The sequence below is a fragment of the Scyliorhinus torazame genome, chromosome 10 (genome assembly GCF_047496885.1).
Source record: "Scyliorhinus torazame isolate Kashiwa2021f chromosome 10, sScyTor2.1, whole genome shotgun sequence".
NCBI lineage: Eukaryota > Metazoa > Chordata > Chondrichthyes > Carcharhiniformes > Scyliorhinidae > Scyliorhinus > Scyliorhinus torazame.
The window spans coordinates 173,660,594-173,681,716 of record NC_092716.1 but is presented as its reverse complement, the minus strand read 5'-3'; the positions used below and the strand labels follow the sequence as shown (position 1 = coordinate 173,681,716).

At 48.0% G+C, this 21,123-nt stretch overlaps 1 protein-coding gene across 1 annotated transcript in view; it reads left to right on the top strand.

The window, feature by feature from the left end:
* Positions 1-21,123, top strand: part of slc67a1 (solute carrier family 67 member 1) — a 192,598-nt gene that overhangs the window by 41,471 nt on the left and 130,004 nt on the right. Inside the window, exons 3-4 of the mRNA XM_072518961.1 lie at positions 9,455-9,600; positions 9,695-9,827. Of these exons, the coding sequence (XP_072375062.1) occupies positions 9,455-9,600; positions 9,695-9,827 (279 nt within the window). The remainder of the gene's footprint in view (positions 1-9,454; positions 9,601-9,694; positions 9,828-21,123) is intronic.

Genomic DNA, 21,123 nt, shown 5'->3' with positions numbered 1-21,123 from the left:
AGAGCCGGCAGGTCATGTTACAGTTGTATAGGACTTTGGTTAGGCCACATTTGGAATACTGCGTGCAGTTCTGGTTGCCACATTACCAGAAGGATGTGGATGCTTTGGAGAGGGTGCAGAGGAGGTTCACCAAGATGTTGCCTGGTATGGAGGGTGCTAGTTATGAAGAAAGGTTGACTAGATTAGGATTGTTTTTGTTGGAAAGAGGGAGGTTGAGGGGGAACCTGATTGAGGTCTACAAAATTGAGGTATGGACAGGGTGGATAGTAACAAGCTTTTTCCAAGAGTGGGGGTGTCAATTACAAGGGGTCACGATTTCAAGTTGAGAGGGGGAAAGTTTAAGGGAGATGTGCGCGGAAAGTTTTTTACGCAGAGGGTGGTGAGTGCCTGGAACGCCTTGCCAGCGGAGGTGGTAGAGGCGGGCACGATAGCATCATTTAAGATGCATCTAGACAGATATATGAACGGGCGGGGAACAGAGGGAAGTAGATCCTTGGAAAATAGAAGGCAGGTTTAGATAAAGGATCTGGATCGGCGCAGGCTGGGAGGGCCGAAGGGCCTGTACCTGTGCTGTAATTTTCTTTGTTCTCTGTTCTTAATATGCAATCTCCACACAGTCACCCGAGGTTGGAATCAAACCTGGGTCCCTGGCGCTGTGAGGCAGCAGTGCTAACCACTGTGCCACCAGGCACTGACTGTGTCTGATTCAGCCACTGTTTTCCGAGTGCTCTGCTAACCACTGCACCACCGTGCTGCCCCCCGCAGTTTGGAATTTTTAACATTGGTCGTATGCATGAGCCTAACCGATGTTGTAAAACAAAAACAGAACCGTGCATGCGTGGCTCTTTCCATACAGCGTAAGCATGGTTTGGATTACCAACATAAAATATTCTGAACCGTGCATGTGCAGCCTTTTCTTGGCTGGCGCATGCACAGGAGATCCCAGGTTCTTTGGGAATTGGAGATGTCGAGCACGGAGTTGAAGACAAAGGCCCCATGAGCCTCTGCAAAATTAAAGAACACAAAAAGCGAGGGAGACGGGGAGAGGTTGGGAAACAAAACAGGCGCAAATGCAGGGAGAAGTAAAAAAAAAAGAAAGAGGTAAGAAACAGAAACCAATAAAGGTAAGAGGAGATGAAATGGGCCCCAATGTTATATTTGATATGCAAGTTAAGAAAGTTAAGGCTTTCATTGTAAACTTCTTAAACTAATGTAAACTTCTTGAACAAACAAAAATTGTCAGGGTGGGATGGTGGTGCAGTGGTTAGCACTGCTGCTTCACGGCGCCAAGGACCCGGGTTCGATCCTAAATTAAAGGTATATATGAACAAAAAAAAAAAGAAAATTGTATTAAATGATGGCTTGACATGTTTTTAGAGATAAAAGATTTTTTCCAGAGGGAAGTTCAGTTGGAGTAAACACGGGATGCGCTTCAAAACCTTTTGTAGTATAGAAGTGTGCCATGATGTAGAAAAGGTTGGGAACAACTGGCTTAGACTGTACCACTGGATTCATCAACTGCTGCTGCTGAGCTTGGATTGATCTGTGTCTTTTTACATCTTTCAACCAGGTTCAGCCTCCCAGAAAGTGTGGCTTCCAATCCCAATTTCAGTTTTCGTTGCCTTAGAAACTGGGAGGGTCAGTTTTCTTTCTCAATTTGCTTTTATGGTTTCCCATTTCAGTTTCCGTTTTCAGTTAGGGGCGACCTCACAAAAATGCAAACTCCTTTAATCATAAACTCTTCGCCTGAATGAAATGATTTTGGTTCAAGTCAGTAATACAGCAGCCGTGGCACAGCTCCAAGTGAAGACTGTAAACACACATCAGTGAGCTGAGCAAGCAAAGGGCACCTGTCAATGGCTTGTTTCTGTCTCCTTCACTCATTTCGCTGAACAAGGAATACATTCAAATCAACTCTGCACCATAGTTATCAGAAGTTAATTGTTGGCTCCAATTTGCCAGTGGGGACCGATGCTGCAATGAATCAAATATTCTTCCCACTTGGGGTCAAATCCAGAGCAGACTGGTGGGTTAGCTCTGCAGTCTCACGGCGCCGAGGTCCCAGGTTCGATCCCAACTCTGGGTCACTGTCCATGGGGAGTTTGCACATTCTCCCCGTGTTTTGCGTGGGTTTCGCCCCCACAACCCAAAGATGTGCAGGGTAGGTGGATTGGCCACGCTAAATTGTCCCTTAATTGGAAAAAATGAATTGGGCACTCTAAATTTATTTTTAAAAATAAATAATTTTGGAACAGCATACTTCACACTCCACTAATGTGAGTTTTATATTTCCACACGAACCCTACAAACAGTGTTATAATAGGGTCCTACAACCATTAAGAATTGGGCTCTGATGGCACAAACACTATCCATACATTGACATTAAATATGTGAGATGGACATATTATAACAGTGGGGTATGGAGGGTACTGTTACAGGGTTTTATTTTCTCTTTGTTCTCACCCTGCGCTCATTTCCAGAAGGTTTAGAATTGAGTTTGAGTAAAGTTCTAGGTTCCAACCACCCTGATGGTGATCTTATTTTGGAAAAAAAGCTATCTGGTCTTTTGTTCAGCTTGCTTTGTTGATCCAGTTGCCAGATAGCCTCATTATGAATGTTTAGCTGAGCTCCAACACGCCTATTGACTCAGACCTTTAGGCAAGATTGAAACAGCTTGCAGGGGAGTGGTGGCTTTGTTTGATTGAAATCTTTGTTACCTTGTAATAAACTGATCTTTCTTTGAAGAGTTTTTCAATGCCTGTATGTTTACAAGATTACGAGGTGTGAAGACGATAAAGGTTTTTATTATTGATACTATGAACGGCTGTGATTGAGGCTTTTAAGAGGTTACAAGATGAGCAGTTTATTCAAAAGGAGATTTTCAAAGCCTCTTTCCTTATTGTGACAGTTTCAAAGACTTGGCAAACTTTCTAATGATTCATTGGTTCTGTTCATAGTAGATCCTGGAAGAGTGACTATAAAGGTTGTGGGGATTTGTAAGGTCCATGCAGGAAGCATGAAGAGGGCATGGAGATATGAGGGGTCATGCAAAATGTGAGGGGGCATGGGGCACATGGAAAGGGGATCAGTTATATTAGGGTTTATGATGACTCCAAACCAGAAGGTTGCGTGTTCAAACCACGTCAGGCTCACGGGAGTTTTTCTGCAGCTAGTTCCAGGAATTTCTCTCTGTGGGGGAATGTTCTCGAAGTGACTTTGTTCAAAAGCATAATGCAAATGATCTTTTCCGGATATTTCAGATTTACCCACTCAGTTTATATTAGGGTTTATGAAAGAACATGGCAGATATGAAGGTGCATGGAGGGGGGAGATGATTGGATGGGGTGGGGGTGGGGGGGTGAAGGCTTGAGGACCCGAGTCTAATACTCGGGAAAATGTCCCAGTAAATTAAAGTAAGCCTGGCAGCAAACCATCTTGTCCCGAGTCCATCCCACCCCCACCTCCCCAGAATGAAAATATGGTGGACAGGGGCTGCTTTAACAGAAACAAATTTGCAGAGTCTGGAACTTTCCCGACTCCTGCTTCCTTCCTACCTTCACGAAGATCTGGCCCCAATTCTATTATTAATATAAACCTGACCCTTTGTGCATGGGATAGAATGTCTGGAATAAACAATATTGACCACTACATCATGGAGGATACTTATCAGATTCTCCTTTGAAAGAAAGGCAATACGTTTGTGAGGGCCACGAAGAATCCAGCACGAGTTTTAAGGATACAAAGTAATAACATTTATTTACAATAATATATATACATAACGGTAGCAGTAACTTCCCTTGCTACATACTTCTTCCTGCTGGTTCCTGAACTGGCCAGCTTTATTTATACTAGGTGTTTACTAATGGTTACTCCACCCCCCTCATTGGGGAAGCTCATACTCCCACAGGATTGTGGGATAGTCATTAGTCCCCAGCCAATGGTAAGTAGGCAGGTTATAACATCCCTCCCCCCCCCCCCCCCCCCCCCCCCAAAGTCCAAGGAATCCACCGAAGACCCTGGCGAAGGAGGGCGTCGGACTCGTTTGGCCGCAGGCCGGACACCATTTGCACGCGGCGCTGGATCAGGCGGCGTGTAACGAGACGGAGACCGGCGCTTCCGTGATGAACGGCGCAACGGTTGTATATCCACGGCCCGTGGACCCGAGGATTCCCCCTCTGATGCATCCTGTGTCTCCATCTTGGAGTCAGAGTCCGTTGCCTCCGCCATGTCAGCGTCTCTATCTCCATTCGGTTCCGTAACGACCTGCGCAGGCTTGGAGTGAGGCACCAGTGGAAGATTGTGAGGACTACCTTCCCTTGTCTCTGGTCTCTGCGGCTGTAGAAATGAGCTCCGGGGGCGGGGAATCTTTTGAGGGGATAGTCTTCTGGACCGAACGTGGTTTACATGTTTTCGCTGGAGACGACCCTGGGCTTGCACCTGGTAAGATATAGGGCCCGTTTGGCAAAAGATTACACCAGGAACCCATTGGGCACCACCAGCAAAATTCCGAACGAACACTGGGTCACCGGGCTCAAACTGCCGAATCGGCCGATGCCGAGAAAATCCCTGTCCCTGCCGTTCTTGTGTGCGGCGTACTTTTGCGCCAATGTCCGGGAAAACCATACTAAGGCGGGTGCGAAGTCTCCGGCCCATTAGGAGTTCTGCGGGAGCTACCCCAGTCACTGCATGGGGGGTGGTCCTGTACGTAAACAAAAAGCGAGCCAGTCTCGTGTCCATTGATCCAGAAGACTGCTTCTTTAGGCCTCTTTTGAATGTCTGCACTGCACGCTCTGCCAACCCATTTGAAGCCGGGTGGTAAGGGGCAGTGCGGATATGGCGGATGCCGTTCATCTTCGTGAACCTCGCAAACTCCTCACTCGTGAATGGAGTGCCGTTATCCGTGACCAGCACCTCGGGGAGGCCATGCGTACTAAACGATAAACGCATCTTTTCAATTGTTGCGCAGGACGTTGTCCCCTGCATCTTGTGCACCTCTAGCCATTTAGACTGGGCGTCAATTAGTAGAAGGAACATGGATCCTTGAAAAGGGCCTGCGAAATCTACATGCAAGCGTGCCCAAGGCCGCCCTGGCCATTCCCAGTGATGTAGGGGCGCGGCCGGCGGAAGCTTCTGATGCTCCTGGCAAATGGAGCAGTTTTGGGCAACCTTCTCGATGTCGGTGTCGAGGCCTGGCCACCAGACATAACTCCGGGCCAACATTTTCATTTTGGTCACACCTGGATGCCCATTGTGCAAGTCTGTTAGTATCAGCTCCTGGCCTTTTTCTGGGACAATCACACGCGTCCCCCACAAGAGGATGCCATCTTCCACGCTGAATTCTGACAGCTTGGAGGAAAATGCCCGCAACTCGCCTGGGAGCTGTCTATGCTGCCCACCATACAGGACTATGTGCCGAACCTTTGACAGGACTGGCTCCGCCTGGGTCCACTCACGGATCTGTGATGCCGTGACAGACATGGTGTCCATAAAATTTAGGGTTGCAACCACCTCAATGGTCGTGGGGGTCGACATGGGGCCGGTCGATAAAGGCAATCGGCTCAGTGCGTCGGCATTTGCTATCGGCGTACCTGGTTTGTGCTCCAGAGAATACTCGTATGCAGCAAGGAACAAAGCCCAGCGCTGGATCCGTGCAGAAGCAATGGGCGGTATTGGCTTATCCTCTCTGAAAAGTCCCAGCAGAGGCTTATGATCAGTCACGATAGTGAAATGGCGGCCATACACGTACTGGTGGAAGCGTTTCACCGCAAAAACCACTCCTTCTCGATCTGCGCGTACTTTTTCTCCGCTGCAGTCAATGTGCGGGAGGCGAAAGCTATCGGTCGCTCGGCCCCGTTCTCCATCTTGTAGGACAGGACGGCCCCAATACCATACGGGGATGCATCACATGTGACGAGCAAAGGCTTTCCAGGATCATAGTGGGTTAGTAACCCAGACGACGACAATTGTTGCTTTACCCGCCGGAAAGCGGTTTCTTGCGGCTGACCCCAAACCCAGGTGTGATTTTTATTTTGCAGAAGGTGCAAAGGGGCCAGCGTAGTTGCCAGATTGGGGAGGAACTTCCCGTAATAGTTTACGAGACCGAGAAAAGAACGAAGATGCGAAGTGTCAGTCGGGGCGGGGGCATGTTGAATTGCACGCACCTTCTCTGCGACGGGGTGCAGACCTTCGTGGTCCACCCGATAACCTAGGTAGACTACTTCCTTTGCCTGAAATACGCACTTTGTGCAACGTAAACGGACTCCAGCCTCCGAAAGGCGTCTAAGGACAGCCTCCAGATTTTCCAAATGTTCCTGCTCCGACGTCCCTGTAATCAAAACGTCATCTAGGTAGACAGCCACACGTGGTAAACCTCTCAAAATGCCCTCCATAACACGTTGAAAAATTGCGCAGGCAGAGGATACTCCAAAGGGCAACCGTGTATATTCACACAGGCCCCGGTGTGTATTAATCGTTACATATGGTCGGGAGGTAGGGTCCAGCTCCAACTGCAGGTAGGTGTGACTCATATCTAATTTTGTGAACGAGGGTCCACCTGCAAGTTTCGCGTAGAGATCCTCTATGCGAGGCATTGGATATCGGTCGAGTCGGGAAACCGTATTCACTAAGTTTATAGTCGCCACACAAGCGAACTGTGGCATCTGGCTTCATTACCGGTACAATTGGTGCTGCCCAGTCAGCAAAACGGACAGGCCTGATAATACCCAAACTCTCCAAACGAGTGAGCTCCCCTTCTACCTTCTCGAGCAAGGCGTAAGGCACTGGGCGCGCCCGGAAATAGCGCGGCGTGGCTCCTGGTTCGACTTGGATATGGGCTACGGACCCTTTTATTTTCCCCAAACCAGGCTGGAATACATCTGGGTATCGTCCTAGCACCTCAGTCAACCCTTCAGAAACTGTTTGGAGGATGTGCTGCCATTGCAACCGCAAATGGTGCAACCAGTCCCGACCCAACAGGCTGGGCCCATGGCCGCGCACCACGATAAGTGGGATACGCCCCTCCTGGCATCCATAAACAACAGGGGTCATTGTAGTTCCTGCAATGTCCAGTGGTTCCCCCGTGTAGGTGGCCAACCTGGCCTGTGAGTAGATTAATGTAAGGGTCTGTATACCCTGCTTGATGCGGTCGAATGTCCTCTGGGCGATCACTGAGACCGCTGCGCCAGTATCCAACGCCATCTCAAGCGGGTGGCCATTGACCCGTCCTGTCACCTTAATGGGGGCCACACGGGGAGCTGCCACACAATGCAGCTGCAGGCAGTCGTCCTCCGTCTCTTCGTCCTTGGGAGTAGTCACCGCAGGTTCATCCACATGGAAGGTACGGCCCCTGGGCTGGTCCCAGTTACGGCCCCTGGGCTGGTCCCAGTTTTGGTCGGAACGACGGCGCCTCTGGCGCCCCCAGGACCGCCGTCCGCGACGGGGTCAGCGCCTACAAGTCTGACACGGACATAGCTCCTCATCCATTGGCTCTGGAGAAGGCTCCCTTCGGGGAGGAATGTCCGACGGCCACTGGCGTCGGTCCGGACGTTGCCTCGCCCAAGGTACCGCAGGAGTGCGGGGGGACGTTTTCGGACGGAAGGGGTTGCGCCCCAAGGCATGCACTTCCATTCCCTGTAGCTCCTGTACTCCTCGTTCTGCGCTCTCTTGGGACAATACTATTTGAATGGCCTGTTGAAAAGTCAATCTTGGCTCCGCTAACAACTTTCTCTGGGTGGCCGCATTGTTAATACCGCAAACCAAACGGTTGCGTAACATTTCTGACAAGGTCTCACCATAGTCACAGTACTCCGCAATCCTGCGTAGCCTGGGTAGAAAATCGGCAAGGGATTCTCCAGGGGTCCTCTCAGCGGTATTAAACCAGTAACGCTGGACTATCGTGGACGGGGTTGGGTTAAAATGTTGCCCCACTATATTCACAAGTTCATCAAACGTTTTGGTGTCCGGCGCAGCTGGATACGTAAGGCTCCCCAAACCTATGCGGGCCGCAGGCGGTGAGCAATATGACCACCTGGTGCTCGTTTTCGGTGATATTGTTTGCCCGGAAATAGAAACGCATCCGTTGTGTGTACTGGTTCCAGCTTTCCAGTGCAGCATCAAAAACATCCAAACGTCCGTTCAGAGGCATGGTATAATAGAAAACAACTTCCAACCTGTATCCAACAAAAATCCAGGGAGGTGACTTCAGCAGTGTAGACAGCTATTCACTTTAACCTTCGTAGCCAGTTTTGTAAGGGCCACGAAGAATCCAGCACGAGTTTTAAGGATACAAAGTAATAACATTTATTTACAATAATATATATACATAACAGTAACAGTAACTTCCCTTGCTACATACCTCTTCCTGCTGGTTCCTGAACTGGCCAGCTTTATTTATACTAGGAGTTTACTAATGGTTTCTCCGCCCCCCCTCATTGGGGAAGCTCATACTCCCACAGGATTGTGGGATAGTCATTAGTCCCCAGCCAATGGTAAGTAGGCAGGTTATAACAAATACCATACCATTAGACCAGTTCATATAGGCTAAAAGTAATGGTGCGAATTATTCAGAGGATGCATAATACGAAAGAGATTGATGATAACTTTTATCAGTGTCACAAGTAGGCTTACACCAATATTGCAATGAAGTTACTGTGAAAATCCCCTAGTCGCCACATCCGGCGCCTGTTCGGGTACATTAAAGGAGAATTCAGAATGTCCAATTCACGTAACCAGCACGTCCGTTAAACAATATGTGAACTGTTTCCAAATTGTAAAATAGATGTAGCCTGAAGCCATTTGAATGATTTTTCAGTAATTTCTGACTTATGTTTGTGGTGATGGTTATGTGGCTCTTGACCTCTGAAGTTCCTTAGTCCCTCATGGTAGAGGCAGGAGAAAACATGGAACTGAAGTCATGAGGCTGCCTATCAGTATAAAGTTGGCAATATTTCATTGCAGCAGGCCCATCTGATGGTTAAAATTATTATTTTTCTTAATAGTCTGGTGCTTAAGATAATAACCATCTTTACCACTTCCGATGTGACCTGTAACTTTCAAATGGTCCTTTTGCTTTTGATACTGGCAGTAATTAAACTTTGGTATAATTGGAGGTGATCTTTAAAATACCCATCATCAGAGATTTGATTAGCTTGTATTCTAAAATTAATTTGTGGTCTTCCAAATGGAATTTTGGTGAGAGATGACACCTCTTTTAACTCTAGCTGTTTTGGAAACCATCTGACACAAGTACAACTTTCCTTAATTTTTATAGGACGGAAATTATGCATTTTGTCACAGCTGGACTATTTGTCCCTTTTGTAATTATCTTGGTAACTACCTCTGGGGACATGTGAGGAAATGTGCCCATCTGTTTGGAGTGCCCTGTCCCCCTCAACTGTGTGTTCATTTTTATAGGGTATAGAAATCTCTGATGGAGTATTCCTATTTTTGTCGATAGGTTTGGTGATTTGTTTGGGGGACGTGCTGCCCTATCACTGGCATACCTTTCCTCAGCATTTACCTTCCTTCTGATGGGGCTGTCGACCACTGTGCCACTGCTTTTCCTTTCTCGACTGCCCTCTGTCTTCATGCACGGGATGCAAGGTAATTTGTGGTACTATTTTTCTTGCCATTTTTTAGCTGTTTCTCCTGTGTCTGATTTTTAAACAGCATTTATTTCCTTTTTAAACTCTCCCAGCTGCGCAGATGGTTGTGACCGATCTGTCTTCTGAGTCCGATCGGGCAGGTGCCTTGGGGAAGCTTGGTGTCTCGTACGGTGTGGGGATGATCGTTGGTTCTACAACTGGCGGTTTGCTAATCTCCAGGCTTGGGTAAGTACCAACTGTGTGTGCTGCAGACTCACTCCGTCAGGCAAAAAGGGTCATTCTTAATCCCCTCTTCACTCAAATGGCCCATTTAAGACCTCCCTTGATGTCTAATTAAATAGATATACCAAGTGGATCAGAAATCCCTTGTTGCTCAACTGCTCCTGGAGACTTGTGTGGTGAACAGACAAAGAACCAATCGGACTCCGGCTGAGATTTTCCAGCCCCACCTCCCGTCAGCATCTTCCGGCCCTGCCAAAAGTCAATGGACTTTTGGTTGGTCTACTCATCTTCTGTGGTGTGTCCCAGCATGGCAGGGCTGGAAAATCCCACCCGGCGTTGTATTGCCCTGCATGCTTGAATGACCTGTCAATGTGTAGGCTTCCTCCTCAGTGGTGTTGGTGCCCAACGTGAGCCAGCACGTTGGGGTACAAATTGGAAAATATTTGGGGGGGGGGGGTTAATTTTATTTTCAAAATCCATCAATTCTTTGCTTTTTTAAAAATGCATTCTTTCATGGAATTTTGGCGTCACTGGCAAGGCCAGCATTTGTTTACCATCACTTAATCGCCTTTGAACTGATTGACTTGCGAGGGCATTTCAGAATCAACCATAATGCTGTGGGTCTGGAGTCATGTGCAGGCCAGACTGGATAAAGATAGCAATTTCATTCCCTAAAGGCCATTTAGTGTATCTTCGCATCCACACTGTTTTTCCTTTTCATTGGGGAATAGTGGGGAAGTGGTGAATGCTTCTTCCGATGAACTTGAACCTCTGGCCAGAGGTGCGGGCACTACCGCTGTGCACAAGGCCTCCTATAAGGCATTACTGAGACTACCTTTCAATTCCAGATTTTATTAATTGAATTTAAATTCCACCAGCTGGCAAGGTGGGATTCGACTCCATGTCCCCAGAACATTAGCCTGAGCCTCTGGATTAGTAGTCCAGTGACATTCCCACTATCTCCCCTTGTGATCCCCTCTTCGATATATTATCCAAATTGATATTTTGTTAGCATTTTGAATCTTCTTCCACTGAAGATATTGATTTCTTGATAGGGTATCTTTCCATGGATCCTTAACATCAACGCATAGGGAGCCTGAAAAGGTTTTTATAATAATAATCTTTATTGTCACAAGTAGGCTTACATTATCACTGCAATGAAGTTACTGTGAAAATCCCCGAGACGCCACATTCCGGCACCTGTTCGGGTACATAGAGGGAGAATTCAGAATGTCCAAATTACCTAATAGCTTGTCTTTCGGGACTTGTGGGAGGAAACCGGAGCACCCGGAGGAAACCCACTAAGACACGGGGAGAACATGCAGACTCCCGACAGTGACCCAAGCCAGTAATCGAACCTGGGACCCTGGTGCTGTGAAATGATAGTGCTAACCACTATGCCACCATGCTAAGAGTAGCGGAGTGAAATGAAAGTGGGAACAAATACCCAATCCTATCCATGCCTGATTTGGACACATGCGCTTTTTTTAAATATAAATTTAGAGTACCCAATTATTTTTTTTTCCCAATTAAGGGGCAATTTAATGTGTTCAAGCCACCTGCCTTGCACATCTTTGGGTTGTGGGGGCGAAACCCACGCAAACACGGGGAGAATGTGCAAACTCCACACAGACAATGACCCATGCCAGGATCGAACCTGGGACCTCGGCGCCGTGAGGCAGCAGGGCTAACCCACTGCGCCACCGTGCTGCACTGACACATGCGCTTTTGAGCAATGTGCTGTATTGACTCGCACAGTGTAACAATCTCTTTTCTTTTTAAATACTTGGTACATTCCTGATAAGACCGTACACTCTTCTGAGAGCTTTTACACCAAAAACAATTTTGATTTATGTTCACCTGAGAGTCTGTGTCAAAGCATCTCTGACATATAAAAAATGTAATTTGAGGGCAGCACGGTGGCACAGTGGTTAGCCCTGATGCCTCATGGTGCCGAGGTCCCAGGGTTGATCCCGGCTCTGGGTCACTGTCCGTGTGGAGTTTGCACATTCTCCCCGTGTTTGTGTGGGTTCCGCCCCCACAACCCAAAGATGTGCAGGGTAGGTGAATTGGCCGCACTAATTTGCCCCTTAATTGGAAAAAGTGAATTGGGTATTCTAAATTTATTTTAAAAAGTGTAATTTGGTCAATCCCATAACTGACCTAGACAGATGAGATACAGGCAGCCAGATTCTCGATTCCTAAGACAAAGCGTTGACGCCGGGGCAGGATTAGTGGAATTCTATGACAGCAAAACTGGCACCGCACCTGGACCAATTCAATGACCGTTAAGGGGTGAGCACCGGCACCACGTGGAACACATCCGTTTCCAATGAGGAATGATGCCGGATTCGCTGGGTCCGGGATTGACATTCAGGAGACCGACGAGCTGCACCGCACCGCCCCGCCCCCCCAAGGCAGCACCACACCACCTGGGACACCCGAGCAGCAGCTGGGCCAGATCCGGCTGCCCCAGAAGACGTCCGCCAAAGGGGACCCAGGTCACAGGGCGGGAACCACAGCAGGCTGCCTCCACTCCTGATGAACCGTCTGGGGATCCACCTTGACGTAGCTTTGGGGGTTGTAAGGCCGGAAAAGTAGACACCAGTTAAATTGGCACGGGTGCAGCGCACCGTGTAGCGTTGGGGGCTTGGGCACAAACCTGTATATATTTGGTTACATTAAGCACCTGCGCACAACGTTACAATGTTACAAACTGCCTCGGTGCTCTGTCAGTGGGGTATGAGGGGTGGGCTGGTCTGGTCTGGCCACAGAGGGGCGCAGGGAGAGGGGAATGGGTCTGGGTTGTGGGTGGGCTTGGCCCAGGAGCCACAGTTCAGTCACCGCTCCCTGACTAGTTGCAGAACAGAATGTTTGTTGAAGGCGATTGCTCCCTGTAGAAAATGTATTTCCGATTGAGTTCAGCCTCAGCACTTTCCAAACACACACACACATATTAAGCAAATGTACAGTTCAGTCACCTGGCCCGGCTGCTGCTCGGGTGTCCCAGGTGATGTACCACTGCCCCCGCCTTGGGGGGGGGGGGGTGGGGGGGGGGGCAGTGCGGTGCAGCTCGTCGGTCTCCTGAATGTCAATCCCGGACCCAGCGAATCCGGCACCATTCCTCATTGCAATTGGATGTACTCACCCCTTAACGGTCATTGAATTGGTCCAGGTGCGGTGCCAGTTTTGCTGTCATAGATTTACCTCTGCCACCCCAGGGATTCGGTGAGACAGTGTGCATGGAATAGCCAGCTCGCATGCAAGGATCATCCAGGTGCACAGTGGTAATTGCTACAGTGGGCAGGAGTCAGATGTTGTCATACAATGCAGAGCACCAGAGCTCATTCCAGAGTGGGTTGTCATCATCCTCCATCCCGCGCTGCTGTCGAGGTACTGGAGAATTGAGGTTCGGCTTGAACCTGACGCCCGCCACAATTTCAATGCCAAAACCGCTTCTCTGCCCAATCACCGTTCCCAGTTTCGGCATCGGCCGAGGAAATCTCGCCCATGATTCCTTGCTTGGCTATGGCTACCTTTACCGTGCCTAATTGTGCATGCCTGAATGAGGGCATGTTCTCTATCTAATGCAGGAAACACCGTTTGTTTATGGTACTGAAAAATGTCCATTTAAGATAAAAGTGCTGTCGCTGCTGAATGCGTAATGGTTCATGTCTATTGTGATTTTCATACTTCCTCCTTTATTGGTATTCAGTAGCTTGATAATTATCCTCATTATTTCTATATTACCAGTGCATTTTGTTGTGGGCCAGAATTGTATTCTGTGATGAATGTTTTCATATTAGGGGATTTTCCTTTCAATATCGGGTGATAATTAATCTCTATTCTGTCTAAAAGATGTCTAAAAACAAGGACCTGGCCAGTATCTTGTACTGCAGTTCATTGGTACAACAACAGGGGGCAGCAAAGCGCTAGCAATAGATTCAAGGGACTCTGGTAGTTCTCTGGATAAACTGTGTTGTGGGTTTACATAGTGTGAGACAGGATACAGTGAGCTTAATTTTTCGTCTCTATTCTGGGGATGGTTAGGCTTCACCGTCCATTCATGGCACGTGAGACATGAGATTCATGTCTTTGTTCTTCTTTGTGTTGTTCTGCTGTAATAATGCACATCAGGTTATTCATGAAAGCCCTGCCTTCTCAACGGAGCTCCTTGCCTGAGGGTGTGGTGATCCTCGGGTTAAATCGCCATCAGTCAGCTCTCCCCTTCAAATGGGAAAGTAGCCTATAGTCATCTGGGATTATGGCAACTTTACTATTCTGCTGTACAGAGATACAATTGTGTAAAGCAGGGAGCTGCAGAAATTTTTAGTGAGATACACCGACTTGCATTTATATAGCATCTTTCAAGATCTTAGCTCATGCCAAAGCACTTCAGATGAGTACTTCAAAAGTCTTGTTGGTGTTGTGGGAGATGTGGGCAGTTTTCCAAGAACAAGGGTCGACAAGCAATAATGAAGTAAAGTACTAAATAATCTTTTTTTTTTTAATGTTGTTTGAGGGATAAATATTGACCAGGACACCAGGAGTAAGTCCTGTGTTCTTTGTAATAGCACCATGGGACCTTGTGTCCACATCCGAGGGCAAGCAGAGCCATGTTTAACATCGCATCTGAAAAACAGCAGCTCCCAACAGTGCAGTACTCAGTACTGGAGCATCAGGTTTGACTTTTGTGCTCGAGTTCCTGAAGTGGAACTCCAGCCCACAACTTTCTGACTCAGAGGTGAGAGCACTACCCGCTAAGCCACAGCTAATGCCATTAAAGGAAATGTCTATAAATATGTAAATCCCCCTGGAGTTGTTGGTGCTTGTTTGAAAAGATAAAATTCTGAAAATCTGTCTGCTTTAGTTAGTCTCTGAGGTGGGTCCCAGACAAGAAACTGCCTGTTTGTTTGTACTATAAATAGTGGGTAGTCTTGAACCAGCCAAGTCAGTGATTGATACTCTGAGCTTTCACCCACTTGCTGACTGGAAATTTCCTTCAAGCTGCTGACTCTTTTTGAGGGCAACCTCAAATGTGCTAGTTGCTCACTAATGCTTCATTCAGATATTGTGCAAGTCTATGTATGTAGTTTTAACAGTGGAATGTGTCAGAGCCAAGTTCAACCCTATTCCCACCCATCAGCCACTCATGTATCTTCTAAGCTAGAATGACTTGTTACTTCACGACTGTTGTCCAGCTGAGGCTGCACAGATTGAGAATTGAACACGGGATCTTCTGGTTTGTTTCAACCATGGCATCACTGGAGTTTTTCACTACGCTTTGCCTTAACTAGTACACTGGAACGACGGAGGTTGAGTGGCGACCTGATAGAGGTCTACAAGATATAGTGGCATGGACAGAGTGGATAGTCAGATGCTCTTTCCTAGGGTAGGAGAGTCAAGTATTAGAGGACATAGGTTTAAAGTGCGTGGGGAAATGTTTAGAACAGCTGAGCGAGGCACATTTTGTTACACAGAGGGTGGTAAATATATGGAACGCGCTGCCGGAGGAGGTGGTGAGAGCAGGTACGATGGCGGCATTTAAGGGGCATCTAGACAAATATATGAATAGGGTGGGAATGGAAGGATACGGACTCCATAAGTGCAGACGGGTTTAGTTTAGGCAGGTACCATGGCCGGTACGGGCTTGGAGAGTCGAAGGGCCAGTTCCTGTGCTGTATTGTTCTTTGTTCTTTGTTCTTTAGTACGTCAGTTGACAAAGTGTTAGGAGAGAGCCCATGCAAACACCAGCCAAGTGTTTGTGAAGATATCTCCGTGTCCAACTGTGGCATAGTTGCAAAACCTATTCCAGTAGGAGAGCTGGATAACTCTTCCATGATGAAGAATTGCTAAAAGCCGTGGCTAAATGAGCTTTGAAGACAGACAGGTAGCGGACTCGCTGTCTGATCTGTGCTATCAGGTGACAATTGGGTCACCACAGTCGGCCTTGACACCATTGATTATGTATTGGAAAATCGGCTACGGTTCCCACTCAGAACTGCTGCCTACGTAACCTCGGTTGAAAAGTGCCCACGTGGTTGTCAGTGGATTAGGCTCAGCTGTGAATGGCTAGCTGTACTTGGGTAGAATTTCCTGGCGCTTCTGCATTCTTCCACAGTTAGGAGGGGAAAGCCCTGGAGAAGCAAAGAAGCTTACGCTGTTTCTCTGAATTTCTGCTAGAATTCCTGCTGATGTCCCAACTTGCACACAAATGATGGCCCTGAGAAGAGAAGCAGTGGAGGGAAAAAAGGGAACAACAGTGACCCAACTACAGACTGGGAAAGACGGACGTCCCATAACCGCTACTCGTCAGGATCATACTTACCATTGATCCCTTTGCACGAAGGATAAGCAATCTCTCCAAACCTACATTGTTCCCAGAGCAGCCACAGCCATGACGAGAAGTCTTAAATTCTACTGACCCACTCCTGCTGTGTGATTATAAATCAAAAGAAACCAATTTTATGCATAAGATATCTTCACAATGTAAATGTAAAAACAAAACTAATTAAATTTAATCTTCTTGGTGGAGAGCTCAACATCCAGACCATGCTTCTGCTGAAGAAATCTGGTTCCTTACAGAGCCACTGGTGGTGGTGAGTTAGCCAATGTAAAGGGATCCATAAGACTTGGGAGCAGAAGTCAGCCATTCAGCCAATTGCATCTGCTCTGCCATTCAATGCAATCATGGCTGTTTTCACACTGTACCCCCATAACCCTTGATTCCCTTTTAATGATTGAACATTCTTAACGACTCAGCCTCTACTGCCCTCTGCGGTAAAGAAAATTCCACAGATTTACTACCCTCGCCCTCTCATCCTGCCAGCTCCCACAGCAACCTTTAACCCTCACTATCCCTTGCTATCACCAATTCCCATAGTATGACCCCCAGGACTCATCAGTTGACACCACAAGCCCCTTTGCCCTCTTTCCCCTCCACTCCTATTTGGGCCTGCACCCATCTCACCCCCACACTCCCATTCAATACCAACTCACTTAACCCATGACCCCCGCAGCATTTCGCTCTTTCCCCTAGTACCCCAAATCTACCCCCCCCCCCCCTCCATAGTTGATCCACTTTTTCATTTCTCTCCACCTCAGCATATATCATCACCATCCACCAGTACCTTATGTAGACGTCCTCCTGCAACGTGAAGGTCCACCTCTTGGATGTTCCTACAGCAAGAAGGTCCACCTCGCTGGAAGCTCCTGCAGCGAGAAGGTCTGCCTTGCATGAAGCACCTGCAGCGAGAAGGTCCACTTCACTGGAAGCTCCGGCAGCGAGAAGGTCCGCCTTGCACGAAGCTCCTGCAGCGAGAAGGTCCACTTCGCTGGAAGCTCCTGCAGCGAGAAGGTCCACTTCGCTGGAAGCTCCTGCAACGAGGAGAAGGTCCACCTCGCTGGAAGCTCCTGCAGTGAGGAGAAGGTCCACCTCGCTGGAAGCTCCTGCAGTGAGGAGAAGGTCCACCTCGCTGGAAGCTCCTGCAGTGAGGAGAAGGTCCACTTCGCTGGAAGCTCCTGCAGCGAGGAGAAGGTCACCCTCGCTGGAAGCTCCTGCAGCGAGGAGATGGTCCACCTCGCTGGAAGCTCCTGCAGCGAGGAGATGGTCCACCTCGCTGGAAGCTCCTGCAGCGAGGAGATGGTCCACCTCGCTGGAAGCTCCTGCAGCGAGGAGATGGTCCACCTCGCTGGAAGCTCCTGCAGCGAGGAGAAGGTCCACCTCGCTGGAAGCTCCTGCAGCGAGAAGGTCCGCCTCGCTGGAAGCTCCTGCAGCGAGGAGAAGGTCTACCTCGGTGGAAGCTCCTGCAGCGAGGAGATGGTCCACCTCGGTGGAAGCTCCTGCAGCGAGAAAAAGGTCCACCTCGCTGTAAGCTGCTGCAGCGAGGAGATGGTTCACCTCGCTGGAAGCTCCTGCAGCGAGAAGGTCCACCTCGCTGGAAGCTCCTGCAGCAAGGAGATGATCCACCTCGCTGGAAGCTCCTGCAGCGAGAAGGTCCACCTTGCTGGAAGCTTCACCCATCCATTGCTGCACATGGTGTTCCAGGGTTCACGGTCATTGGAGGGCGCAATCTTCCAATTTCTGTAAGCTGTCCTAGGCTGCCTTCCAGGTAAGTTGTGATATGTCACGCCAAGCTGGCCCGGACTTGTTCCAGATTGGCAAGATATCCCACTGGTGGTGCAGATAATTGGACAGGGCAGACAATTCCGATTGAGCCTTCATCTGCCTCCCATTAATGGGGTGCAAAATGGCTTGACGCTACCCCTGGGTGGGAATGGCATCATGCCATGATGAGCAGGTGTGCACGTTACCACTGTCATTTCACAGCAGCAGGAACCCGATTTTTCAGCTGAACAAAAAATCCCAGCTGAGGTCGGAGATGAGGTATTGTAATTTAAGGGACAAAAGTGAAGGTTTCGAGCAGCATCTTTGCTAGCTAGAAATTAGATGCTCATGAGGCAGAATTTGGGAGAATTGCTGTCAACTAAGGCGCCGGAGGACACCATTACTCTTCAGTGACCTGGACACTCGTTTTAAGCTGTAAAGTCTATTTGCCTTTGTTAAGTACACTTTTTCCTTTCTAAAATAAACTTTCTCTTTCAATTTACTTCTCAAGAGTCCAACTTTCCTTATGGTTATGTTTTGTTCGAGTCAAAACGTTTATGGGATTTTGCCAGGTTAATTTGAAGTCCGATAATTGAAGGATTAAGAATTAAGACCAATAAAAATACTATTGGATACCCCAGCTGGGCGCCATTTAGCACTGGTCCCCACAACCTGGGACCAGACGCAATGGCACTAGTGGGGGAGGGGGTTTCCCAATGAACAGAGACCCCTGGGTGGTTGGCCTATGGGCAGGTTGGCACCCTGGCAGTGCTGATGCAACCTGGGCACCATGGCACTATCAGTCTGGCACTGTCATGGTGCCCAGGTGGCACTGCCAGACTGGCAGGGACACTGTTAGGGTGCCAGACTGGCAGTGGCATGGTGGCACTTTGCCCATGCTGGGGATCGGGCCTGGGGGTGCCCTGCCGTATGAGGTGGGATGTGTGGGGGGGGGGAGGGGGGGTGGAAATTCGAGGACCCACCAACAGGTGAGTTGGGGTGTTGTGGGGTGGGGGAGGTCCAGGGATTGCGCCGGGGGTTGAGAGCTCAGGGCGCCATTTAAAGATGGCGCCATGATCTCTTCCTGCACTGATAAGCAGAGCTCCTCAGCACATGAAATGCAACTGAGTACGGCCTCGGCAAGTCGTTTCCCGCTGAGGCCTGAAAAAAATTAATGCATCCGATAATGGGATGTTCCCGGCACTTAACCCTGTCCAAAGCTGGACTCTGTTATTTTATCGTTAGATCACGCCCTTTGATTCCAGTCTTGTTAAGATGAGGCATGTTTTCCCTGCACAGGCACCTACAGCTCCAGAACTGGTCCCAAAGTCCCAGGGCTTTTAAATCCATCAATGCCAACTCCAGCTCTTATTTTTAACTCCCTTATCCTACATAGATAAGAATGTGGCACTGGGAGATCTCCTGAGATTATTATTCTTAAATTCTAAATTCCTGCTTTTTATTCTGTCATATTTACTGAAACTCCTTTTCAAAAACCTCAATTTAATTTTTTCCTATTATGTTATTTCTCACATGGTCTCAGGTATTTACTTCTGGAACTATCTTTGTTCTGCCTCCTATCTACCCCTCTGACTGTAGTGGGTAGTCACTCATATCCTTCCATTGCTATCTCACTCTACATGCATCGCAGTATCTACTGAAATGTTCAATCCAGGAGCTCGCTGTATTCCCAGATGAGTGTCACTAGCTGGTCCTTGAGTGCAAGGAGTAACACATTTGCTTCATGTGAGCTCATTCTAGACACAAAACACCCAGTACATTCCATATTGCATCTATATCTTCTGTTTTAAGCTTTCTCTCCATTCTAAACTCAGTTGTTTACTCTTAAAAGGTTAATAATCAAATACAACAACTGATTTATCCCCTGAAATATAACTCCTAATAATTCAATTCTGTCCAAAATTCTGTTCAGTTTTTAAGTGTGTATGCATTAAGCCCTTAAGGATAGCAGTAAGTGAAATGCAATCAACAGTTAAGATTGAAACCATTAAACTGAATTTTAAAATAATTGGGCACTGCCATTGGCTCAGTGGGTACAGCGTATGGTCCTTGACTGTCCCAGGTTAATTCCCTGCCTTGTGCAGAGTTAGTGAACTTAGCTGGAATTAGCTGGTTGGGATGCTGCAGTTGGCTTTAGCATCCGAGTTAGGGGTTGGATTCCATTCCTGATGACTATCCAGTGACGTGTGTACACTGTAACAAACACTGTCCCCATGAACAAGTAGCCTGTCAGTGCTCACTAGCTAGACTTGCATGTGAAGGTTGGTTATTTTGATGAGATTCTGGAATACGCTTGAGTCGATGAAACTACTCCAGGGATAATTGGTGAGATAGGGAGGAAGTTGTAAAGCAAAAAGCTTGCTGATTCCTTTTGGGAAAAATAGGCCAGACTCGGATCGTTAAGAAGATTTTGTAATGATCATGTTTTACAATTACACCCTGCCCTTCTGCAGCAACAGACATTTTGTTAGTACAAGGCTGTTTTTGAGCACTTAGCTCTGCTTGGACAAGCCCCATCATGCCCCCAGACTTCCTTCCTTTTGTTGTTTTCAGTCTCCCTGTTGATGTTTCCATGGTGGCATTATCTCAAAATATTTCCATTGGACTATAACATGCCTTGGGTAATAATGGGAAATCAAAGATGTTGTGGGAGGTCCAGGCCATGATACGTGTAGAAACCAGTTCCGTTATAAGTAATGCACTGAATGTTTAGACGTTGGAATGTAAAGAACAAGAATGTGAGATATCCACAGCAAGGGTTCAGTCTCTGCTGGTATGTCCAAGTGATACTGAGCCAAATAAATCCAATTCTGTCAGGGTTGATAGCCTGCCTTGTGCTGAGTTAGCAGATCTCAGTTTGAGCACTTGTAGGACTTGCAGGCACAAATTTTGGGGATTGGAAGGGGAAAGTTGGCCAGTTTCCTCCTTGTTATCCAGTACTCCTAATGGAAAGAATGCGTATATGGATAGAGGACTGAATCATGCTTGGTTGTCGTGGCCACCAGAGAGCAATTGCCTGCCACACTCTGGGATTATGTGAACAATAAACATTATATGAAGTATCTGACTGTCCGGTATCGAACCATATCCCAGTGTGAATTAGGAAAGAGGAGTTGGGCAGCACAGTGGCACAGTGGGTTATCCCTGCTGCCTCACGGCGCCCAGGTCCCA